At 44.8% G+C, this 26,383-nt stretch overlaps 1 protein-coding gene and 1 long non-coding RNA gene across 5 annotated transcripts; one reads left to right on the forward strand and one right to left on the reverse strand.

Moving 5' to 3' along the window:
• Positions 1-1,758: 1,758 nt before the first annotated feature.
• On the reverse strand, positions 1,759-18,496 carry CENPS (centromere protein S). Of its 4 annotated transcripts, none has more exons than XM_087446837.1 (5): positions 18,368-18,496; positions 15,771-15,894; positions 15,057-15,090; positions 10,809-10,875; positions 1,878-2,295 (listed from the first exon to the last, which is right to left on the reverse strand). In XM_087446837.1, the coding sequence occupies exons 1-5, from the start codon at positions 18,416-18,418 to the stop codon at positions 2,077-2,079; spliced, it is 495 nt and encodes a 164-aa protein (XP_087302963.1). In that variant the 5' UTR covers positions 18,419-18,496; the 3' UTR covers positions 1,878-2,076. The 4 variants fall into 4 exon arrangements, with proteins under 4 accessions (XP_004425626.2, XP_087302963.1, XP_087302961.1 ...); XM_087446835.1 differs by lacking the exon at positions 1,878-2,295 and adding an exon at positions 8,596-9,135 and having other exon boundaries at positions 18,368-18,495; XM_087446836.1 differs by lacking the exons at positions 1,878-2,295; positions 18,368-18,496 and adding exons at positions 8,596-9,135; positions 16,918-16,964.
• LOC147914151 (uncharacterized) lies at positions 18,047-24,943 on the forward strand. Its single transcript, XR_015555868.1, has 3 exons — positions 18,047-18,373; positions 19,317-19,459; positions 23,697-24,943. It is a non-coding gene; the product is annotated as an uncharacterized LOC147914151 (long non-coding RNA).
• The last annotated feature ends 1,440 nt before the right edge of the window (positions 24,944-26,383 follow it).

A 26,383-nucleotide genomic window follows, 5' to 3' on the forward strand; every position in this document is an offset into this window, starting at 1 on the left:
CATTATCCTTCAGATATTATTTAGTTAAAAGTTAAAATGCCCAGTCTTAAGGACTGTGTATGTATGACCCCAATTGAAACTGAAAAACAATAAGCATGATTTTCTTCTAGAAAAATCTTAAAAGACAAAGTTCTGAAGGTTAGCTGGCCTTTCAGGCAGGCATCTTCCACCAGTGCGCTGACCCAATTACTAGTCTCTTAAAGCTGCTGTGTTTGGAAATGTGGATGCTATTAAGGCTCTTCCATCACATTATACTTTACTCAGCTAGTAATTACGAATATGAGCTCAGCTCTGCGGAAAACAGAACGGAACGGTCAGCAGTCATACTCTGAGTCTGCTCCCCTGGTGTCCAGCAGAGAGAATATTACAATGTCTTTCAGCCAGCCTTTGCTGGTTTTCCCAATATTAGGTCTGACCATCAGAAACTTTCTGTAACTCCAGGTAGGAATCTCTAAGCTTTCAAGTTTAGCATCTAAAAACCTCACTCTGGAAGTTTCCTTTAGAGTCTATGATTCAAGAGTGATAATATGTGTAATCAAGGAGGGATTTCAGTGCTATGGGGGAGAATTAAACTTTGATTAGGGTTTTGAAACTGAGCAACTTGTTTACTCCTAACTTCATTTGAGCAGACCAAAATCCTGGTCCACATGGGACTCGGTAGTTGCTCTGCATTATATCACAGAAAAAGGAACTCCCCCCTCATTTAACCATTATTCACGGTTACTTCTGTGGGAAATTATTGAGGAATAGGGAAATATGACAATTATGCAGAAAATACCTATCAATACATATGCATCTGTCTCTGAACAAGGTCCAGATCCTGTGACTCTGAAGGTCCTTGTGTTAGAAGTTGAGGCAAACAGGCTACAGGCTGGGCAGCTGCACAGCTCACTGTATTTGATTTGAAATAAACCTGAAGCTCTCATCCATGAAAAGAATTGTAACAAATTAGTATTAACTTACTAATTGAAAGTACTATGGGTATTTCATAACAGCAGGTTTTTTTGTTTGTTTGTTTTGTGAGGAAGATCAGCCCTGAGCTAACATCCATGCTAATCCTCCTTTTTTTGGCTGAGGAAGACCGGCTCTGAGCTAACATCTATTGCCAATCCTCCTTCCCCCCTCACCCCAAAGCCCTAGTAGATAGTTGTATGTCATAGTTGCACATCCTTCTAGTTGCTGTATGTGGGACACAGCCTCAGCACAGCCAGAGAAGCGGTGTGTCGGTGCGCGCCCGGGATCCGAACCCAGGCCACCAGTAGCGGAGCGCGCGCACTTAACCGCTAAGCCACGGGGCTGGCCCCATAACAGTAGGTTTGAGTGTAACTTTGATAAGCATGTCGGCATGATGTTGTCTGTTTACTAGCATGACATTTGTTTTTAAATTAATTTTAGCTAAAACATGAGAAATCATCATTTTCCTCTTTTTTTTAATTTTTTTGGTGAGGCAGATTCGCCCTGAGCTAACAGCTGTGCCAATCTTCCTCTGTTTTGTATGTGGGATGCCTCCATAGCATGGCTGATGAGCAGAGCAGGTCCGCACCCCAGAATCTGACCCTGCGAACCCGGGCCATTGAAGTGGAGTGAACAGAACTTGAACCACTCGGTCATGGGGCCAGCCCCCTTCATTTTCCTCTTTGAACACAATGTTAAAAATCTGCTTTTAATATGCGGGAAATATTTTTTAAATTAGACAGTTTATATCAAGATAACTTGAAATAAGATGTTATTCCAAATTCTTAAATATGTAGCCTTATGCTATTTTAAGTCAAAGAAAGGAAGACAAGGACAGAACAACTTCCAAGCACATAAAGAAGGTGGAAGGAAAGCCCAGTGGCTGCATTGAGTACCATACAGCAAAAACCACAAAAATCTTTATCAAAAATATTCACCTTGGGTTCCAAATTACTCAAGACACTCAGTATTGGGCATTATTGGAGTTTAAATAAAAGATACTGTTCAAATTACATGGGAAAAAGAAGACAACTGGGTAAAAAAGAAAGATCATGGCTGCTTAATACATTTTATTCAGATCCATCGCTACGCTTCTTCCCATGAGTAATCACAGGTAGTGTTTTATTTGCAGGAGGAGAAGGTCTTCCAGAAGAAATTCTTGCAGGGCGTTTTATCTTGGGGCGTGGACTGTTGAAGGGGCGGGACTTCCTGCCGTCTGGACACCCCTCTGGCTTCCCCTCCTATAAATGGCACTGCACTGTCCTGGGAGGTCCACTCGTACAACCAAGCAAGGAAAGTCAATAGGCTGTTCTTCTTTATTTCTGCCATTTCCTGTATATGCTTTTAAGAAGAAGCAGAGGACAAAGGAAAGAAAAATCAACCATCTGGCTCAGCCAGCATTAAAGATCCATAATTTCTTCCTTTAAAAAAAAAGGAAAGATGCTCCAGAACAATAAATCACATTTCCAATTAAAGGATGAGAAAGAGAACACCTTAACGAAATTGCTCTAATTAGACAAAAGGAAAAGTTGAGAATTTTCAATCAAGGAAAAAAACTGCTTGTTTTGCCCATAATCTTTGCAAAGGTCCTTAATTAGAAGAGGTCAGGAAATCTATCATTTTCCCCAACCAGTGATCAGCAACTAAGAAGCCCCCGAGGTGGATCAGGCTAATTTAGCTTAGTTTTCCCTTCTCTGGTCCTAACTCCTGGCTGTCCACAAATTGCTCCTCAAGACAAATCAGATTGAGACGTTATATTCTGGTCTTTCAAACTCCTTAGAAAGCTTTCTGATGATAAATGACTTGTCTGAAACTCACCTGGTAATTTCAGAGAAAAATCCATTTTTAATGGTCAACTTTATATACTCTCTCTTGGAACTTTTTCAAAATGGAAAATAGAGAAAAATAAATCACCTCATGAAGTTACAAATTCTCACAATGGAAAATGTAATGATGTCAATTAATCTGAGCCAGGGAGAACATGTGCTGTATATATAAATTAAGAGTCTAGAAGTATATGTGACTAACACTGCAGTGGCGGCTCCGTGATTGCACTGCAATAGACTGGTACAATCACTTAACATTGCAAAGACGAGCAGATGGAGATGGCTAGCATGAAGACACTCCCCTTGAGTTTCAGAGCTTTCTAACAGACGTCCTAGGTTGGGACAACTGAAGGTAAACGAGAATCAATGGACATCACAGTACCACAGGGCAGCCAAGGAGGACACTATGAAGTTCAGCCCTGTATACACACTCGGCCATGGAGATGCTGGGGAATCCAAGATATGCCCAGGAAAGATTCAGCCAGAGATGGACTAGCACATAGCCAAGTCAGAGACTACTCACCCCGCTGTCGTGGCCAGCGAGGCCGCCCACCAGGGGAAGGGCAGCGGTGGCCCTTGAGAGCAGCAGCAGCAGCAGCAGCAGGCAGAGGGGCGGCAGCATTCTGCGGGCTAACTGGCTCTTCTCTTTAGCTCTGCGGCTGCTCATCTTTCTTGGCAGCCCTGAAATCCGTGTTTTGTGGACTTGGGTCTTTTCTCTGGAGACTCGGGGGTATTTTAAACTCAACCTGCAGCTGTTTTTTGCGTATACACATGTCTAAAGCCTGAACCGCTCTTTCCTCACACTCAGGCAGTGACGCACACGCCTGAGCAATCAGTGGCCACAAAAGCGCTTCTGGATCGGGTTTAACCCCTTCATTAAAGCCTCAGAGCTTTTCTTGTGTTTAGAGGGAGTTTGCTCTTACTTTGCAATGCGTGTGCACTTGCTTCTGAAGAAGTTCTCCTTCCTCATAATTATGCCTGTAGCAAGCAGGAAGCCATGAGAACACAACCAAGTGATTTAACATAATATAAAATTGGCCTTGGATAGGAGCTTAACATCTGAAATTTTGCCCGTATAAAAGTAAGACTGGGGCTGGCCCCGTGGCTTAGCAGTTAAGTGCGCGCACTCCGCTGCTGGCCACCCGGGTTCGGATCCCGGGCGCGCACCAACGCACTGCTTCTCCGGCCATGCTGAGGCCGCATCCCACATACAGCAACTAGAAGGATGTGCAGCTATGACATACAACTATCTACTGGGGCTTTGGGGGGAAAAAAATAAAAAAATAAAATCTTAAAAAAAAAAAAAGTAAGACTGAATCTGCAATGGGCAGAAGAGACAAGAAGGCAATGAGGGCTTGGCGAGACGCTCAGAGCACCCACTGCTTTCACCAAATCACAGGCAAGGGCGACCCGAGTGATCCTTCCCCAGCCCAGCAGGCCAGAGACATTGTCCTCCTGCCCAGGCCTTCTGACACTGTGACATGTACCCAAACAGTCTTATTAAAATTAAGATTAAATGCAGATTCTGATAGAGTAGGTACAAGGAGGAGCCGAGATTCCACAATTCTAATGAGCGCCCGGGTGATGCTGACACTGGAGAGCCAGGCTCAAGTCCAGTGTTTTTCAAACGCTGCTGACCACTCACTAGCGGGTCATAAACTAGCACTTTTTTGGAATGAACTAGATTAGAGTGCATCAGGTGGAGTAAGGATAAATATCGTTTTGTGTGTCAGGTGTAGAGCATTTCTCACTGAACGACCTGTACTTGACCAGCTCCTCCTGACGACGCTGCTGTGAAGTCCTCTGTGCCGCCTCTTGACTTCTCCTCACAGGCCCGTTTCAGAATCACACAAATGCACAGACCCTCTTCATCCACCTCAGACAGCTAGTAAAATCTGAAACAGCCACCACAAACCTACTAAAGATGACCCCCAACATCCTAGGCAAGGTTCCAAATGGAAGTAAAGCAACCGCAGAGCTGACAGCTCTTTCCAGTAGTGAACACGGATGTTTTCAGTTTTCCAAAGTCCTGGTTCACACGCCTTCACAAGGGAAATCTTAGTCTTAAATTTCATCACAGGCTTGTTGTTTAAGATCCTAGGTTAAATTGGCATGGCCTGATGACCCAAGGCTCATACACTGCATGTTGCTTAGTCCTTTTTTGCTGTACCAAAATAATTTTTTTACCTAAGATAATTCCCACAAATAGTATTAAAAATTTTCATATATTCTTACAGATGAGAAATTCATGGCAGCTCAGCCAGCTTCTTATATCCTTAGTATATTCTGCAGATTCTACTCAATGGACTCATTAAACATTCTGAGCACCTAGCATGTACAGAGAACTAAAAGGACTCATGCCATCCACCCCGACAGGGCTGTTACAGCCTTGCTAAGGGGCAGGATACACACTCTACAAATGAAAAAAAAAAGTCAATTTTTGGTGCAACACTAGGTGTGCCAAGGAGGGGTGTGTGCTACAGGTTGAGAAAGGCTTCATGTTATCTCATTACTGGCTGTTTTCAAGGAGGTGGCAACTTAGTACTTCAGGGGAGAGCTCTAGACTAAACTCCTGGCTTTGTCATTTAATTAACCTCTTTGTGGCCTTAGTTTCCTCATCTATAAAATGAGGATAAAAATAGTACCTACCGCCTACCTCCTAGAGTAGCTGTGAGGACCAAATAAGATCGTGTAAAGCACCTAACACAAGTGGAACACACAGTAAGCACTCATGGTAGGAACTGTCAATAAGAAGCTATCCTAGGGCCAGCCCCATGGCATAGCGGTTAAGTGCGCGCGCTCCACTGCTGGCGGCCTGGGTTCAGATCCCAGGTGCACCGACACACCGCTTGTCAAGACATGCTATGGCGGTGTCCCATATAAAGTGGAGGAAAATGGGCACAGATGTTAGCCCAGGGCCAGTCTTCTCAGCCAAAAGAGGAGGATTGGCATGGATGTTAGCTCAGGGCTGATCTTCCTCTCAAAAAAAAAAAAAAAATGCTATCCTCAGTCCTCACTCCCTACTCCCCCACAGCATAAAGAAGAGCTCCTCACTACAAAATGCTGGAAACCCCTGGCTAGAGCCATGCAACCTAAGCAAGGGCTCCTCCTCATTCCACCAGAACATCTTGGGCTCCAGGGTACAAGTATCACAGGGTGCCTACCATGTGCTACAGTGCTACACAAGGCACTGAGTGATCACTGTTCACCACCCCAAAGCCTGCCCTCAGGGTGATGATAATCTAATGTTTTATGTAAGAATGGGTGTTTCTGAGAAGATGTACAATGGGAACTTTGGTTAAAAGGAACTCGTACTGAATTATTTTGAAAAACAAAGATTGCTTATTCTAAAAGGCAGAACTAGGACCTAGATGGAAGTTAGACGGTGGAAGACTTTTCTCTATGTACAGAAGAAACTTGTAACAATTAGCGTCCAATAACAGGGCTATCTGTCCCTGGAGGAGTTCAGCAGAGCCTGGGGAACTACACATCAGAAATGCTCTAGAAGGGGTTCCTAGTTGGTGGGGAGATTAGACTAAATGGCCTCTAAGGGTTCTTTATCAATTCCACAGTTCAGTAAAGGGAAGAAGCACGCCCCGATTAACCTTTGTTGGACATCTAGGTTTTAAGGTACCAGCTGTGTACAAGCCAGTGTAGACCTTTTCCAGAGCATTCCAGGTGCTGCCATGTGCAGAAGGGGATGCTTTGAAACTTCCCTGGCTCCAGTTAATTTCAGTAATAAAACAATTAACACAAGATCTTTTTTTTTTTTTTTTTTTTTGTGAGGAGATCAGCCCTGTGCTAACATCCGCCAATCCTCCTCTTTTTTTGCCGAGGAAGACGGCCCTGGGCTAACATCCGTGCCCATCCTCCTCCACTTTATATGGGACGCCGCCACAGCATGGCTTGCCAAAGCAGTGCGTCGGTGCGCGCCCGGGATCCGAACCAGCGAACCCTGGGCCGCCGCAGCGGAGCGCGCGCACCCAACCGCTTGCGCCACCGGGCCGGCCCCAACACAAGATCTTTTATCTCAAGCTTTTTGAGGAATTGGTGTAACAAGGAAGACAAAAAATATTATAAATGTAAGTCGCCCCCAACCACGTTTATTTCAAAGACATCCGCTTCTTTATATGGTTAATCATCTGGTATATGGTTAACAGGTTAAAGTTCAGATAAGCTTCCAGGACTCTGAGGAAGCAAGCCCACGAAAAAGAGCCCTCTAGAACTCCTCTCTGCCATCTGTCACCAAAGACAGAAGAAACATAAAGGATGATTGACATCACTTTGGACATTCCTGAGTAAACTAAACCCTAACTGGAACATGTAGTGGGGAAGAGACAGCTCATGAGAACACGGGAAATGGAGTCAGCTATTCCTTACAAAGTCTGACCACTCTTGTGTTATAATCCCTGAAAAATGTGTTGCAAGACCACTCATAAACAGGTCATACATAAATATGCCAAATAAACCAAAAGATTACATGAACATCAAGTCAATTTCCTCATTTGGCTAGAAAACGTGATGTCAAAATACCCATACCAACTAGAAGGTGCTCTCTACAACCCTCTAATCGGAGACAGGACACCCATGGTGCACACAGGTTTACCATTTCCAATCGTGTATGCCGAGTTTTGAGAGCTACAGAAGTCTATAAAAATAAGATCCACTATAATGGTTCCACCCATTTCCTCTTATTGTCATATACACCTTCTCTGCGAGGTATTTTTAACCCTGTTTCACTGATGAGAACACAAAACTTCAGAAAGTCATACAGCTACTAGAGTTGCAAAACCAGGATGCAAATCTAAGTCTGTTGACGTTTGGAAAGTGCATAGTATCTATATCTAGTGTCTCAACTCTCCTTGATGAGAAGTTTAAAGAGAGCTTATCTGAATCTGTCGACCTCTGGAAAGTCTGTGATATCTAGTCTCTAAACTCTCCTTGAGGAGTTTAAAGAGAGCTTATCCGAAAATGAAACTGCTAACATATGGATCTCTGGCTGGAAGGTACTATAAGGATGGAAGGCTTTATGATTCTCTTTGCTTTCACTGATGTAACACACAGATGTTATAATTACTATCTGAGATCAAATGATTAGTTTTTTGCGGAACTTGAAATTGTGAAGTTTGAATTCAATGCTTTACTATGACTATTGCTTATCATCTCCCTTGAAGAGTCAGACTTTGGGGTGTCTTTTGCTGATCGTATTTGCGCATGATTGGTGTAAGTTCTATCCAAAACGCATGCCCTTTTCTCTCTCGCCCCGTCTATAGTCAGGACCCAGAATGTGAATACCATCTCTACTGGTCAACAGATCCTGGGCACTTGGTTAACCCCTTCGAGCTTCGGTTTGCACATCAGTAAAATGGAGATAACCAGATCTACCCTGATAAAGTTGTGAAGATCCAACGAGGTACTAAATGGAACACCCAGAGCAGTGCCTGGCACACAGAAAGGGCTCTGTAGATGCCAGTCCCTTTTCTTATCCTTACTGTCCCATTAGGGAAAAGGCATGCCCTGGACCTCTAAAAAACCCCAAAGAGAAGACAGCAGAACTGGGGCTCTTGGAAGCATCATCTCTCAGAAACTAAAACAGGAGACACACTGAAATGTTTTGGGGTAGTCCAGGTTTTCCTCTCAAACAAAACTACTGTCCAGTAGAACCATAGTTTAATTACAAAACAGCCAGAGAAAAGTCACATAAATTGTGTTTCTGGAAAAAATTACCTTTAAAAAGTAAAAAGGACCTCTTCCAAACAGCCACCTTTTTACCTTGTTACCCCAAGTTTAAAAATAACATTGGTAATCAAAAGAATTAAATAAATATAGCTTTATTCATCTTTCAGGGACTATCAGCCTAAAAAATTCTGTAAAAGAATAAAGAAATAACTATGATTTTTGCTTGAAAAAGTCAATCATATTTAATTGCTACCAATTTTATTAATTGCAATAGATATAACTTCCAGTATATACCATTCAAACACATGCCTCATTTATGTGTGTATGACACGGGAGTATTTTGCTTAAGAGTTTCCAGTTCTCTTTTCAACTAGCTTTTGCAGTCAATGACTTGGAGAATACAGCACAAAATGCCTCTTAGCATTTTTTTTTTTTTTTTAAATCTCCACTTCTCTCTTCAAAATTCCCTTTGTGGCAGTACACATTTTGGGGGGCTCTACCTGCTGAAGGCTGCTTTTTCCAGTGGTGACAGAGGTTAATTCTCACTTTCCACTACTCCAGCCTCTGCTGGCTCCAATGAATCTTTGTTTTCATCCTCTGACTTCTTTTTCTTCTTTGCTTTTCGTTCTAGGTTAACCTGAGCGATCTCTTCACTTTTCTCAGTGATATATTTTAGCTACAAAAAAAAAATTAAAGAATTATATTTTTATCTGGTTGTAAAAAGCCATTTTATAAGCCTAAGGGGGAAAAAATCTACACCCACTCCCAACGACTCCTGCCCAAAGAATTTGGGTGGAAAAGCCTGGGTGATATTCTTTCGAGTTAAGTAGAGCTTCAAAATATTTTCTGGAAGAAGGAATCAACTACAAAAATCAACTTACTACTACTCACATATCCTACCCAAATAGGTAGGAGTTCCTTGAGGAATCAAAAGAATTAAAACTTGGAGCTTGCAGAAGGCATGCCCATCACAAATATACTCTACAAAGCATGAACGCAGTCAACATCCCCCTAAATTTATCCAACTAAGATTACTGAGCAAGCACTATGTACCAGATATTAGGGATACAAGGTCCCTGCCCTCAGGGAAGATTTAGTCAAATGTATAAATTTAGCTGCAACTCTTCAGTAATAAGCTTTTGTCAGATGAAAGAAATTAAGAGTCCAAAATAAAAATAATATTCTGAAGTAAACAAATATGCAATAAGCATATAACTTCCCAATTAATATTCTAAGATGACTTGCATTGACCACTCCTTTGCAAAAGATAGAAGTTGCTCACTGAAGAAGACTAAGTAACAGTTGTGACACTGCAGAGAATTTATAAAGAGAGAGAAACTCTTTTCCACTGATACACAGCACCACCAGGCACCTTAGCTGTTTTACTTAGGAATCATAGCACCCTTAACCTTGACTTAAACTTTGGAGAAAGGATATTAGAAGAGCAGAAGCAGAAAAGAGACCCAGATTCTGGGTTAGATGGCTAAGGTTCAGCTATCAACGAGAGACCTTCGCATTTAACTTTGTCAAGTTCCTGAACTCCAGGTGCCTCCCCCTATTAAATGGGGCTGATAAGTCGTGTTATTAAAAACCTTCACAGGGTGGTTGTGAGGTTCAAATGATATATGTAAAATCATGTCTATAAAAGCCTCTTAGAAACTGTCAATTGCTATACAAATTCATTCATTCAACAGCTGTTTACTGAACACCTACTGTGCGCCAGGCCCTCTTCTAAGCACAGCAGATGGAGCAGAGAAGAAAAAGACAAATCTCTGTTCTCACGGAGCTCACATTATGGGGAGGAACGTAAAGTATTTTAACTGCTAGGATTAGAATAAGTCAGACATGCCATCGGCCACAGTCACTAGCCTGGGATGACCAGAGCATCACCTGTAAAATGAGGGCTTGGTCAAGATGACTTCTAGACGTCTTTGAAAAGAGAGAAAATGTGCTCAATGTCCCGCACATCCCAGCTATACAGATACTCCTTCCGTACCTGGCCCGTCAGAATCATGGGCAACATCATGAAACTATCCCCACACTCTCTAGCCTGTGACCTGTCTCTGACATCATGCTGTAAATGAAACATGGGGCCAAAGTTTTGAGATATTACAAAAAAGGCAAATTATGAAATCCCAGAGAGTGCTGATTAGAAAATTTCAAATTGGCTTAGCAAGATCCATCATAATGAAAGAAAGACTATAAATTACAGGCAGGTCTGAATGGTTCAACCATCTCTCGTTTTTAATGCAAGGTGCCCTAGGGAATCACTTCATGGCTGCAAGTGATTAATTGGGAATAATGTATTCTGATGGGAAAGGGGAGTGAGGAAAGAAATTCATCTCTCACCAATGAATTACTCCTCCTGGCTAAGAGCTTCACATCTTCAGTGTTAATTGTGCTCCTTTTTGCATGTCTGTAGAAAGGGCAGAAACAATTCACCAAAATGTTTGGTATTAGTTAAAGTTTTGATGAAACACAGAAGTTCATGGTCAGACTTCAAACTAGCAAGGATCTCTAACTAGCCCATCTTTTTAGATTAAGGTCATTAAGCAAGAGTGACACAAAAATGAGTGAAGTGACTAGCCAAGATACTAATTAAATAAAGAGACTGAGAGAAAGCAGAAGCCCATCTTCTACCTCCACCTGAGGGCCAAGGTTGCCTGAAGAATATGAGCAAGCAAAGGAGTCTGAGGTGTTAAACCCTTCCAAAAGTGACTTGCTTGGTCACAATGGTCACAGTGAACACCACAGAAAAAGCAAGCAGGTCAGTGTACACCTTTAGTGAAAAGAGAAAATGGCCGAGTCTCAATGTGAAGACCGCCTCTGCTGAAACAGACATTAAATAGAAAAACAAAGAGAATTTCCACGCAGCCTGGCTCTACTTATACCAAGATCCCGAAGTTCTTCTCTGAAGGCTGAATTACAGGAAAACACTTACGCAGATGTCTCCTAATAGGCCATTTCCCAAAAAGGAGGTAACGCACTCCCTCAACAGCAGCCCAAGTAGAACACAGAATATCCTTTAAACTGGAGTCCGTTTCTTCCTTATGACTTGGACTCCAATTCTCATCCCAGTCCTCTTACCTTTGCTTTAAAAGGTAATTTGAGATAATAAGCTCTATTCAATAATTCATTACTCTATTTACACCTTTCTTGCCATTTCTAACTTCCTCCAAAAATGAGGAACTTTGTAAGTAGGAATCTTTGTATCCTTAATAACCAGCAAAGTGGCCAGCACACAGTAAGTCCTCACTGAATATCTGCTGAGTTAAAGATAAAATCACACAGAAATTATACTGTATAATTTGGCCGAATTAACCTTCCCATCCTGCTAAACATGCAAATATCACGTGTCATCTCATCATGACTGACAATATCTGCCTGTCCTCAGACAATATCCATTTCAGGATAAAACTTCTTTTTTTTTTTAAAGATTTTATTTATTTACTTTTTCCCCCCAAAGCCCCAGTAGATAGCTGTACGTCATAGTTGCACATCCTTCTAGTTGCTGTATGTGGGACGCGGCCTCAGCGCGGCCAGAGAAGCAGTGTCTTGATGCGCGCCGGGATCCGAACCCGGGCCGCCAGCAGCGGAGTGCACGTACTTAACCTCTAAGCCACGGTGCCGGCCCAGGATAAAACTTCTAATTAGCCACCTGCAAGGACCGGGATAGAGGAGAGGAGAAAAGAAGTCATATAGAACGTGATAAGACAGCAGCCACAAAGTACAAAGCCAATCCACAGATGTCCTGAGTGGAGGATGTTAAGTGCCATGGACACAGTATGGCCTCGCTCAATCATACCATCAGGCTGCTCTGTCGATATTTACATTCTTCGTAAAGTGCCGTGAAAGGAATAAGTAAAAGGAAGCAGCGTACTGAACTATTTACAGGGTAAGGTTAGCTTATCTGTTCACAAGGAAACGTTTAGGGAACAACAAAGTCATCCCTCTCTACCACTCAGCTCGTCATCTGATATCTCTGCACCTTGTTCGAATGCTGACACTTTCCTAGATGGAGAGGCAGGTGTGACCTGTGCCAGCCACTGCACATCAGACTCTCCTAAATCAGACCTCTGACTCCAGAAATGACTCCAGGGAAAATAACAAAGCAATTTTTCACATAACACTTTTAGCAACACAGGTTTTAAAGCCTATTCCAAAAATGTTCCTAGAATTTATTTACTGTAGAATATCTATCTTCTTCAAAATGTTTCATCTTTAACTTATCAACAATATTAGGTGACTAGAGATTTCAAAGCTAAATAAAGGAAATTCACAACTTAAATTGGGAAATGATTTTCCAAAGTTTATAGATGAATTGATTATTTAGAATTTAAATGCATTTTTTCACAGAAACAATGTTACAAATAATGGTTAGGTTCCCAGCCAGCCTACAAAGACAATTTAATAAATAGTTGGCCTGAAACAGTACATATTTCAGACTTCTCATAGTAATCATAGTTCTAGGAGTAGAGACTGGGTGGCAGGGAAAACTCAAAGCCATAGGATAAACAAAGCTGACCTTCTGGGAATATCAATTTCATTCAGTGACAAACTTGAAAACAGGATTGTTTATATAAGAGAAAACTGGAATACCACACTTGGACACTGCAGAAGATGAGCCATCTCTTACAGTCAGTAAAGCCTCCGACGGTCTCACTTAGAGAACAGCAGCCGACAGCCTTTACTTAAAAGGTGATGTCCTTCTTGTGGAGCTCACAATCTAAGTGGCACACACACACCACCTCCCCCTCGGTACCCAAAAGAAAATCAACCTCTTAATATAATTATAAAAAACAGAGTACCTGAAAGCTCAATGTATCACAATGCTAAATATTTCTTTTTTTTTTTTTTAAAGATTTTATTTATTTATTTTTTCCCCCCAAAGCCCCAGTAGATAGTTGTGTGTCATAGCTGCATATCCTTCTAGTTGCTGTATGTGGGACGCGGCCTCAGCATGGCCGGAGAAGCAGCGCGCCGGTGGGAGCCCGGGATCCGAACCCGGGTCGCCAGCAGTGGAGCGCGCTCACTTAACCACCAAGCCACGGGGCCGGCCCGCTAAATATTTCTAATTTCATTTTTATTTCTAGTATTTTTACAGAAGAATTTAAAAATGTTGTCTTGGGCCAGCCCCGTGGCTTAGCGGTTAAGTGCGCGCGCTGCACTACTGACGGCCCGGGTTCGGATCCCGGGTGCACACCGACGCACCGCTTCTCCGGCCATGCTGAGGCCGCGTCCCACATACAGCAACTAGAAGGATGTGCAACTGTGATGTACAACTATCTACTGGGGCTTGCGGGGGTGGGGGGAAATGTTGTCTTTTCTCACAGCTAACATAGAAATGGCAAGAAAAGTCACAACTGGGGGCTTACTACTGGCATCTAGCAGGTAAAGGCCAGAGATGCCACTAAACATCCTACAATGCACAGGACAGTCCCCATCACAACAAAGAATTATCTGGTCCAAGATGGCAGTAGTGCTGAGGTAGAGAAACCCTGCTCTACATTGATAAACTTTATGTTCAAATCAAGTAATCATTTGTTTACTTATTTACATTTTTGTGTCTCCCTTTGTAAGAAAAAGGGGTTGTATTTTCAAAAAAAAAAAAAAATGGCAAGTAAAGGTGATAAATGTATTTCACAGGAGACACGGTGTGGGGAGGTAGATAATGGGCCACACGTAAGGGGCCACCACCTAAATTAACAATGAATAAACCATATGACTGATCAGTGTCCCATAATATCACCTTATTCCTTTTGGCCAAGTTGAAGATGCTAAGCGGTTTTTAGGGACTCATATATACAGGAATAGGAAAGATTTAGAGCCTGCCCTCTGAGAACCTACTGCTTTAATTCATTCAAAATATTCACCCGAGAAACAAAGAGCTAATAGGAGCAAGGTGAAAAGTAAGAGGTGTGGGAGAGGCTGGACCACATCAGAAGTCGCAGCAGACTGGAAAGCTTTAGCCCTTTCAGGCCTCAGTCACTCAAATTGCTTCATAAAAGCAATTCGTTGCAATTGTTTTCAATTACCTGAGGTACTAATTGAGGAGACGAGAATAAATCACCTTTAAAAGCTACAGCTTTACCAGCTGAAAGCAAGTCACCCCCTTTTCCGGGAGCATGTCTCACTCGTAACAAACTCGGCAAATGCAAGCCCAATGCTGGTCGCGTGCTATCATTATCTGCACACCTGCGGGCAATCACAGCCGGGAGCACAGCACGGCCCAGCTCAGGGCTCAGGGCCCAGATGCCCCATCCCCTAGCATCACACCACCCTGCAGAGATGATCTTAAAAGCACGCACACCATGCACATTCATAGTCCTGGAGCCATTACTCATATCTTTTTAACCTGGAACTGAATAACTTTGGTTCTTTAACAAAAAATACTTGGAAAACATCAAAAAATGCCAAATCAAGTCTGAATGGATGTGATTAAAGCAGATGTTACATTCTTGCAGAATCATTAGAGACGGCTCCGCAAAACACAAAAAAGAAAAAAATGAATAGCTAAAGCGGAAATACACCACCAGATGGAGAGAATGAATAGAATGTAAACAAACACAGCATCTGACAACCAGGCTCTTTACCCACCTTGCAAACATTTCAAGGTCTTTGGCAAAATTTTCTGAAAGAGAAAAAGAGATGCACTTTAGCCACCCTTACCTTATTTCAGAAGGAAACCTCAATCTCTTGATTGAGTGACTAATACAGTGACTAATAGAACAAACCCTTTTACAGGTAAGAGGAGGCACTTTTGGCAGCCCCATCAGGGGAGAGGAGCCTTTCCATCTTATTCACTATGACCTCCCTGTCCTTCCTGGCACCCTTGACCCTTTATTACATGCCTTCTGGTAATTTCTTTCCTGGAAATCTTTCTTTCCTGGAAACTATCCCTTAACTTTAAATTTTGCTACAAGTTAGGACTTGCAAGGACATTAATTTCCTCTCAAGTCAAGCAAATACCACTGCCACAAGTTCAGCTGTCAAATAAACTATGGGTGATATAAAAATGTTATAAAGCAATGAAATAAAAAATTTAATGTCTAATGTTCCAGGCAGTTTAAAACACAATAAAATAAAGGTGTTAATGCCCCAGTGTTAGTGTGAATAGAAAAAAAAAGTTCTTCCCATAAAATATCCAAATCAGTCTTACAGCCGAGAAAATAAACGTTTCATGAATAGTGCCTGATGATAATGTTCTCTCTTTGATGGAAGGACAAGCCCAGCACCCACCCACACATTTCTCCCTGGCAAAATCAACCTTTGGGATTTCTATACACGTATAGGAAGACCATGGCTTCATACCGCACTGTCGAAAAGTCACCTCCGAAATCGCTGCAATGGTTTGTTTGCTGAACTGCATCTCTTTGTCCGATGCAACTTCCTCGCAAAGACAGCCAACAGTGTAGTGAACTGCTGCCTTTAGCCTCTGAAGCAAAAATCAAAATACTTCGTGGGTAAGGTTGCAAATAAGAGCTTTCACATCTTAGAAAATTAAGACCAAGGAGAAGGTCTGCTCAGCCTAATTCCTTCAGCACTTTCCATAATGGCTGAGTGACTTTTCAAGTGTACTAATAAATTAATGAGGCCCTCTGGAGTGTGACTTGTAGAAACATTACTTCCTAGCTAATGGTTATGATTTAGGTCAAGTAAAGATAAGGAATTACGATGGCAGGTCAGCGGGGAGAGAATTCAGACTGGCACTTGCAAAGTATCTGAGTGACTTTACTCAGTTATTTCACAAATACGTGCCAAGATCCTACTGAGGTGTTTGGGGAACACCATGAAAAACCCTAGGATGGGGGTTAATCAAGTAAATGCAAAAGGATCCCATCCCTCTGCTCCAAGTCCCTGCAGGTGAGAAAGGACAAATGATCAGGACAACACAGGGAAGGGCTCCTTTGATGTGCTGGTTTGCTAGCCCACCTCAGCAGGACCCTCACTGCTCCTCAGAAGCCCTTTTCAGATACCAGAAAACATATCATTTCCCCATGCAGAGGAGTAAAGAAGCAAACCAAGCTAAGCCAAGGTCTTGGTCTCAGGTCAACAGACTTGGGCCTGTGTGTACTCCATTTCTGGGCTGGAGACAGAGCTGACGTGGACATGGTGACAGCTGAACCCAAGATAGCATCAACTCTACCAGCAAGTGTCTACAGTTGAGGCAATCTGAGGAGGGACTGCAAAAACACAAGTCCAGGACTCCAGGTAGACGCCTGGCAGATAAGCAAGGCACCTACCTTCCTTAGTTTCAGATGTCACCAGACTAGGTAAATTGAGGCATTTGGCAGGAGGAGACAAAGGGACCCTCACCCTGGATAAAGGGCCTCCAAGGTCATCTTTTTTAGGTGTGTGTTGGGGGAAGGCTTGGGGTGGGGTATAGGACAGGAACCCTTCTGAATATTCCAGGAAGGTTTTTCTGTCCCTCCTCTTTCTCCTGGAGGAGGCTAAGCACCTTCTTCAATGCTGCAGACATCACCGCACTTAGAGGCTGAATCACTGGACTCTGAACTCCTCCAGGGCAGGACCCTGTCAGCTTTGTTCACCACTGTCCACCTAGTGCCAAGAACAGCTGGCTGCATGAACGGCTCACCACCGCACAGAGAACCAGGTTCAAATTTCTCTGCCCACCTTTGCAGCCTGACTCACTCACTCAGGAGGCATTTATTGCCTGTTGAGAGCCGGGCTCTGGACTAGGGGCTGAGAATACAGGAACGAAAAGGACAGCCCTGCTCTCCAGGTGTCTGTCTCCCACTACACCTTTGCCGTGAACGACTCTTCAAAACCATCAACGTCATGCAAGACAGAGCGTGGAGAACTGGCCCAAGGAAGACCAGAGAGACAGGATTACTGAATGCAATTTATGATCCTTGACCCGATCCTGGGTGAAGGAAAAAGACCACCGGAAAAACATCTTTGGGACAACCGAGGAAATTTGAATATGGGCTGAACATTAGCTAACAGGATTTTATCAATATTAAGCTTCCTGAGTGTGATCATCCAGATTATGTAGGAGAATGCCCTTGTCGTTGGGAGCTGCATACTCAAGTATTCAAATTTAATGGTCAAGTGTCACGATATCTGCAATTCTCAAATAATTCAGGAAAAAAAGGGCAGATACAGCAAAATGTTAACAATTGGTGAATGGAGGTGAGGGGCACATGGGCGTTGAGTGCGCTATTCCTGCACTTTTTTTGAAGGTTTGAACTTGTCAAAATAAAGCGGTGGGTGGGTAGACAGCTTCCGAAACTGAACACTCCGTCGGAAGGAAACTCCCACGCACACGGCTCCTTCGCGCGTCTCTTCAGTCAACCCTCAAAGGCCGCCACCCGGGTTCTCGGTTTGCGCCTCTTCACAGCGCCGTTCTGTTCTGACGCCGCGGCACTGTATTCGTTCCTGCGCTGATCAAAGGACTGAATACCCGCAAGCACCGCGTGATGGTTATTACTCCGGCTTTCCACAGAAGAAAACCGAGTTTGCGCAGAGTCAACACAACCCTCAGGCTGCGGACCCGACATTCGAACCCACACCCCGAGGCTGGGCTCCGGCCCGGCCGGCCCGGGTCCGCGTCTGCAGGAGGGAGAGCGCACGGGTTACAGCGGCCGGCTTTTCGGCGGCGGTCACAGAGCCAGAGGTCGTTCCCGCCGCCGCACGGGCACGCGCCGCGCTGCCCAGGTATCTTCCTCAGCCGCCGCCCGGCTCCGACCCGCGTTACCGTGGAAACCGTCTCCCAGCACCCCCCGCGGCAGCCGAGCCGGCGCAGGCGCAGGAGGCGGCCGGAGCCGGCCAGGGCGCGCCCTCCGCCCCCGGGATGCGGGCACACAGGTGAGGCCGCGGGGCCTTCTTCTCTCCGGAAGCTCGATACCGTCTTCCCCCAGCCCGGCCGGGCCCGTGTTCTCCTGTACCTGCCGGTAAGAGAATCGCTGCTGCTCCTCGGCCGCCTCCTCCTCCTCCATCACAGCGAGCTGACTAGGCAGGCGCACGAGGGCAGAAAGAGGCGGCGGGCGGGAAGGCCCCTCGGATTTTCCCGCCGCGGCCCCGGGCGACGGGACGCGCGGAGGGACAAACCGCGAAGTGCCACTCCGCCTCGCGCGCCCCCTGGCGGCGGCTCTGGGCAGGGTCCTTCGCGGTCCGTCTGCTCCAGCTTCTCTGTTTTAGCCGGCGGGATGGGTGGACCCCGCTCGGGCCGAGCTCCCCGTGGACCCCAGACCCCGCTCGGTGCCGGGCACAGTGCGTAACACCAGCTCTCGGAAGGAAGGTGTGTGCAGGGACAGCGTTGTTCCGCAACACTCTATTGTAAATGCCATGTGGCTGTAACTGCGGTGTGCCTTGCAGCATCCACCGTGAGTTTTTGTAACTCCGTCACCAACAATAGTGTCACAAAGTCACACCACAGATACATGCTCGATGACTATCCCATCCAGCAAATAAGTCGCTCACCTCATTGCCACTGACAAAGGAGTGACACGAAGGTTGGCTCATTTTCCTTTGTTAAGAAGTAAAATGAAACAGTGAAGCCCAACGTTGGGTCTTCACCGCTTCCGAACTTTGTTCGGTTATCTCCCTCCTTCCCGACCTGGCTCTTGGAGCTTCACTCGTACCTCAGTGACGTGAGCAGGGGACGTCTTTGCTGAATCAAACAATCCTGTTCAAGTACTGGAAGAATATTTCCTCAGTCTTGTGTGCTATTCACAACGTAAAGGCTCCAGACAGGACACACGTCCAAGCTTAATCCACATCACTAACGTTTTCCCCATCACTTCCTGAAGTAGACAGTCAGCAACAAATCAAACCCTGAATGGTAGCATTTGCGGCTTTCCGTGGTGTAAATACTCCCATCGTTGGCGATTTCAGGCTACCAGGGTCACTGAGGTCGCTGAACTCAGAATTAGGGAGAGATGCTGCAATAGTACACCCTCCACACAGACACAGAGATGCAAATAATGTCAAGAACATCGACAGTAGAAAAAGGTGCAATGTAGTGACATAATCAAGAGGTGAGTAGTTTTCAATCTAATTTACTGAAGCCTAAGTTCATGTAACTTAATTTTTAGTAACGGCTGTGTTTGTCTCTGGTTTTTAGTATTCCTGATAATGGAGAAATCAGCTCTCTCTGTAGGGACTGGCTCTAGCACGCCACTGGCCTGGCACGTAGTCACTTATTAAATCAAAGTTGACAGGATGCACTGTAATTAGTTCTTAGGTAAAGACAAGAGTGTCCACCTCGCTTAACTGAGTTCCAGTGAGAGCCCCAATGCCTGGCATGTTGTAGGTGCTCACCAGCTGTTTGTGGAAGACCTGAATCTCAATAAGTAGGTGACAAAGCAAAGGCTCCTTAATAATAGGCAGGCTAGGCCCTCAAATCATCAGCAATGTATGGGCCCCAATTTTTTTTTCTTTCTTTCTTTTTTTTTTAGTGAGGAAGATTGGCCCTGAGCTAACATCTCTGTCAATCTTCCTCTATTTTATGTATGTGGGATGCAGCCATAGCATGGCTTGATGAGCAAGCGGTGTGTAGGTCTGTGCCCGGGATCCGAACCTGCAAACCCCAGACCACCAAAGCGGAGTGTGCGAACTTAACCACTACGCCACTGGGCTGGCCCCTGGGCCCCCAATTTTTTGAAAGAAATTTGACTTAGTTATATATTTTCTAAAGACTCACTGCAATAATCGGGGGAAAATAGTATTTTTGGACCTCCTCACACTTCTTTTACAGTTTAGTTTTGTGTTTATTTTGAATTACATCTGGGGGTGAGTGTGGAAAGCTTTTCATGTTGAGAGCTCCTAAAGGCCTTAATCCATCCCAGTTTTCCTATATTCCCAACACCTTGTCACTGCATGTTAAAATCATCTGCCTTTCTTGACAAATGTGAAACTACCTAAGAAAAGAGGGATGCTCAGTGTCTATGTGTATTTGTGCTTAATGGGAAGAATATTCAGGCAACCTCTCCTTTCATTGTCTCTGTGGAGAAAGTCCAGGATAGAGGGAAAAAAGTGAGAAATTGCAGATGAAGAATCACACAAGGGTTTCCTTTTGATGCCTCACCCGGCAGCTGCCCCACGTCTCAGCTGAATCCTACAAGAGGAGGCAGAAATTCAAAATATAAAGTTATTAGGGGTTGGTTATTTGCATAACATAAGGATTTTATTCTTCAAGATAATCTACAGAGAGTTCTTGGAAACACTAAGCTCTAATGCATTTAAATTGCCAGAATGATGTCTTCTGTGACATTAAATGAAAGAAAACAACTTGCAGACCAGTATGTACAAAATAATCTTATTTTCTTAAAAAAAGAGCATATGAGGCCAGCCCTGGTGCTAGTGGTCAAGTTCAGTGCACTCCGCTTCGGCGGCCCAGGTTCTGTTCCCAGGCGCAGACCTACACCAGTCATCTATCAGTGGCTGTGCTGTGACGGTTCACATACAAAACAGAGGAAGACTGGCCATAGATGTTAGCTCGGGGCGAATCTTCCTTAGCAAAAAAAAAAAGCATATGCATCTACTTGGGGGTGTGGAATATTTGAAAGGAACAGAAAAGAGCTGGAGGGATACATGGCGAATACAGTTAACTTCTGAGCAGTAGGTTGAAGAGAAGGCAGATAAGGGCACTCACATTTTTCACTGTATATATTTCTGTATTCTGCATTTTTTGACAAGCATGTAATTCTTTTATAATTAAAGGTAAGCACATAAGCCACTCCTCATTTTCCTCTTCCACGAAGTCCCCTCAAGCCCCACAAGCGTGCAGAGGGCTGAGACGTGGGGATCCTTTTTTTGGAGGAATCAGCCTTCTAATCAGTTTCCACTGCATCTGAGACGACAGGCACTTCTGGCCTCTTTTCCCCACTGCTCCGTGGGGGAACCCCAGGCTCCTGGGATGGTCCTCCATGCCAGGCAGGGCAGGCCTCTGCCGAGATTTCTCTAATCTGCAGCCTCTGCCTTGGCAGGCCGAGTTCTGCCTGCCACCCTGCTCCCTAACCACTGCAGTGCTCTGGTCTCCAGCAGCAAGCAGGGCAGGTGGTCCCAGGCCTGCAGCAGGAAAGAAGGCGATGGGGATGGTAAGCTCCTGCCCTAGGGCCAGAACTTGGGTTCAGAGCCCAGCCCCGTCTCCCAGTTCTGTGACCCTGAGCAAGTCACAGAGCCTCTCCAAGCCTCCGTTCCCTCGTTTCTAAAGTGGGGATCACAGTACCAACCTCACAGGTTGTGAGGTTTAGATTGCCTCACTTAAGTGCTCAAGAAATACCGGCAATTATTTCCTAGGCGGTTTCTATGCTTTGTGCCTTGCATGCTATCTCATTTTAAAGCAGTTGCTTCCCAGAACATTATTCTAGCGACACTTGTGGAATACTCAGGCATTTTAGAGTCTGAAGAGAAAGGGCCAGGGCTGAAGTATTACGTTACAGAACGTGGATATTTGGTTGAAACTATTTTTACTCATGAAGAGCCAGCTATGTGAACTGGCCACTAGATGTCAGCATTGCGCCACGGCGTGAAACAGGCCAGTCCTGCTGCAGGTGACCATTGTCGCTAACCCTGAGTTGTTCTAGGTGTCCACTTTATTTTTTAATTTTTTTAAAGATTTTATTTATTTATTTTTCCCCCAAAGTCCCAGTGTCTGTCATAGCTGCACATTCTTCTAGTTGCTGTATGTGGGACACGGCCTCAGCATGGCCGGAGGAGCGACGCGTCAGTGCGCACCCGGGATCCGAACCCGGGCCGCCGGCAGGGAGCGCGTGCACTTAACCGCTAAGCCACAGGGCCGGCCCTAGGTGCCCACTTTATATCTCAGCGGCCCTCAGAGGTAGGTGCCATTATCCCCATTTTACATGGGAGGAAACAGGGTCACAGAGGTGAAAGCACTTTGCCCGAGGTTAAACTGCTAGGAAGTGGTAGAGCCCGGATTTGATTATGAGCAGCCTGGTTTCTGGGTCCACGCACTCAGCCTCCACTCTCATCCTCGCCCTCATCATTAATAAGACAAGGACATCTGCGTGTTTCCTGAATCCTTTTCAGCTGCATTAAATAGGGTATCATAAATATTTAGTTCAATAGCAGTCATTTGTTTTCCCTAAAATTGCACTGTAAAATGCTGATTCAAAAATCCATCTCTATTAGCTATTATTATATGTATTCTATAAGCTCATGAGGTCAGAACTTTCTACTTCTCTCACCACTGACAAATGGTACTCAGCACAGTGCTTGGCACATAGTAGTTATACAATAAATATGCCAGTGACTGAATGGATGAATAAATTAAATGTACACATTGAGCGATAAGATAATCTAATGATTAGGCGCATGGACTCTGACACCAGATTGCCTGGTTCAAATTCCAGTTCTTCCTCAGAAGCTTTGTGACCTTGGACAAGTCACTCAACACCCACGTGCTCCATCTGTAAGTCGGGGGTAACGATAGTACTTCCTTCAGAGGGTGTTGTATTCAATGAGTTCATTGAGAACAGTGCCTGGCACGCACTCTGTTGACTATTATATTCTTATGCATGCCGTTTATACTGTGTGAGACCCTCAGGAAAACCCCCAATAGGGCCAGAGATCCCGACTTCCCCATGTAACAAATAGGCCTTTTCAAGGGAAGCATATGTGGCAGGTTATATTTTCCAAAAAAAAAATAAAAACCAGTATCTCCTGACCCACATGCTCGTCTAGAACCTTACCACTCCCCCATCAAGAGGCAGAGTCACCCTCCTCTCCTTGAATTTGGGGGCTTATGACTCGTTTCTTACTGAAATAATGCTGTGTGACATCCATGGCTAGGTCTTAAAAGGCACTGTATTGTCGGTTTGTTAGCTAGAACAGTCCTCTTTGGAGCCCTGAGCCTCCATGTAAGAAGTTTGCCTAGGGCCGGCCCCGTGGCTTAGTGGTTAAGTGTGCGTGGCTCCACTACTGGCAGCCCGGGTTCGGATCCCGGGCGCACACCGACGCACCGCTTCTCCGGCCGTGCTGAGGCTGCGTCCCACATCACCCAGAAGGATGTGCAGTTATGACATACAACTATCCACTGGGGCTGTGGGGAAAAAAAGGAGGAAGACTGGCAATAGATGTTAGCTCAGAGCCGGTCTTCCTCAGCAAAAGGAGGAGGATTAGCATAGATGTTAGCTCAGGGCTGATCTTCCTCACAGGAAAAAAAAAAAAAAAGAAGTTTGCCTAACCTGAGGCCGCCATGTGGTGAGGAAGCCAAAGGCCACATGGTGAGGCCAAGTGTACCTCTTCCAGCTGACAACCCCAGCTGAGGTCCCAGCCAGCAGGTGGCATCAGCCACCAGATGGATGAAGAAGACACACACTGCCAAGTGATCCCAGCCGTGGAGTCGCCCCCAGCTCTCATGTCTTCCTAGCTGAGGCCCCAGACGCTGGAATCAGACAAGCTGTCCACCCCATGCCCTTCCACAGAGTTAGGAGGATAATAAAGATGGCGGTTATTTTACAACTCTGAGTTTGGGGTGGTTTGTTATACACCAATCAGTAGTAACTGGAACAGCATATAAGGTTACTAGATGGTGAACGTATATATGTATATACATATATACTAAAAATAGTGTGTTTATGCTCGAGGTCTCTCTACCCCTCCTAAAAAGATGGGCTCCACATCGGCCTCAAAGAGCATGAAACATCTGCAGATCCCCTGCCTAAAGTTTCTGCTGAGAAATCCTGTCTGCTCCCTTGTCTGATCCATATGTCTTTATAACTAACCCCTTTGTGTCCCAAATAAAGCAGAAAGAAGTTGTGGCTGAAGTCATAATAGCCCTGTAAGTTCTGTTGAGGGAGGCCCTTTGCTGGAATAGCCACCAGACTATCCCTGCGGCAGTTAGGCTGGACAGGACCGATTTGGCTCGGGGCAGAACCCCTCTCTGTCCACCTCCATCCACTTCCAGAAGCGTTCAACTACCTCACCTTCAGCAGAAGGTAGGTGATAAATAGTAAACCCTAATGTGGCAGGCACTAATTTAACCCTCAGGATAACTGTGAGATAGGTGTTATCATCCCTTCTTTATAGATGAGAAAGTACACAGGTACAGAGGTGAAGTAACGTGTGAAGTGACATGAATTAGAGATGGAGCTAAGATCTGGGCCCAGGCAGAATGGCTCCAGAGCCCAGGCTCCTAACTAGTTGGCTAGGCGGCTTTTACTAGAGCTAATAGGAGTCTTTTTTTCTTTTTTTGGTGAGGAAGATTGGCCCAGAGCTAACATCCACTGCCAATCTTCCTCTTTTTGCTTGAGGAAGGTTGTCCCTGAGCCAGCGTCTGTGTTAATCTTCCTCCACTTTGTATGTGGGATGCCGCCACAGCATGGCTTGATGAGTGGCGTGTAGGTCTGCACCCAGGATCCGAACCCATGAACCCCAGGCTGTGGAAGCAGAGTGCACAAACTTAACCACTCTGCCAGCCGGCTGCCAAAGGAGTCTTTAACTGATATATATCTCAAATAAGTCATGGGAGGTAAAATTCAAAAGGCAAGAAAGCATAAATGGTAAAAAAAAAAAAAAAAAAAAAAAAAGTCTGCCTGACAAGAACCTAGGCAAAGGACTGCTAATATTCTTTTAATGATAAAAATAGCTTCCATTTATTATGCCCATACTGTGTGGCAGATACTGTGCAGAGTACTTTATATGTATAACCTCATTTATCGCTACAATAACCTAAGGAGCTAGTTATTAACTTCACTTTACAGATGAAAAATGCAAACTCAGAGGACTTAAAACAACTTGCCCAGGGTGACAGTGCCAGTAGACGGCAGAGTTAGGGTTTGAACTCAGGTGTCTTAACTCTAAAATCATCTGCTGTCGCCCATTCCATCCTGCTCCGGCACGTCACTGTGGTAGAATGGCCGGCAGCATGGCGTCAGCTGGGAGCTTGTTAGAAATGCAGACTGTGGAGCCCTACCCAGGCCTGCTGAATCAGAACCTGCCTTGTTCTCAAGATCCCCAGGGGGAAAGGGGCTTTTATACAGTTTGAGAAGCTCCACTGGCCTCCTGTTTGTTAACCTCTCCACCTACCGTGCACACACAGAGCCCCACCAGGAACCTTTTGAGGGCTGGTTTGCAAAGTGAGTTCACGGCTGGGTGCTGATTTAGTTTCTAAGTCTCAGAAATACCACTGCTTCCGGACAGGCACATCCTGAAGTGCTAATGACAATAATTGCCACTTATATAGGTGCTTATCATATGCCAAGTGCTGTTCTCCTTTTACTTGGTGAATTCTCAAAATAGCCTGGAGGAGGCGGGTACTACTACCCCCATTTTACAAATGAGAAAACTGAGACCAGAGATATTCAATAATTTGCCCAAGTGATACAGCTAGTAAGTAGAGGGGCTTGGATTTGAAACCAAAGTGCACCATTCATAGCTTCTTGAATGGTGAGCAGGGCTGAAGTTATGCTTCCACCCAGTCATTAGTATTTCAGTCTTTTGGACAATCAAAAAAGCTTTACTTTTACCTTAGATCCTTTTGACATTTACCCTCCTATTTCTCACTGTTGTTTCTCTTTGAAGGAAACTTCTCCATTCTAGAAGCACCTGTCTGCCTTAGAGCAAGTGGTCAATAGAGCACCCTTTGAGAAAAACTGCGTTTGGTCGTTCACAACCCTTAAAAAAAGTATCCCGAGTCATGAGCAAGTGACTCAGCGCCTCGTAAATTTGCAGGTGGGGGCGGGAGGGGGCAACTGGGCCAAGTCTAAGTACTCACATCCAGGCTCAGAGCTTAAAAAGTTGATCATTTAATGAAAAGAATTGTCTCCCATGTCAGCTTACCGGCCCATGCACTCTTCTGAAAGAGGTCGGAGATCAGATTATAGACACCAGCTGTTAAAATATGGAAGTTGTTTGCTCTATTCTTAGGCCTCCCTTAGGACTTTGTAAAGCATTCCAGAGAAATCTTCCTGGAGTTAAACTGCTGGAATAAAACA

This window comes from Ceratotherium simum, chromosome 22 (genome assembly GCF_057802395.1).
Source record: "Ceratotherium simum simum isolate JZ-2026a chromosome 22, ASM5780239v1, whole genome shotgun sequence".
In the NCBI taxonomy this organism is placed as follows: domain Eukaryota; kingdom Metazoa; phylum Chordata; class Mammalia; order Perissodactyla; family Rhinocerotidae; genus Ceratotherium; species Ceratotherium simum.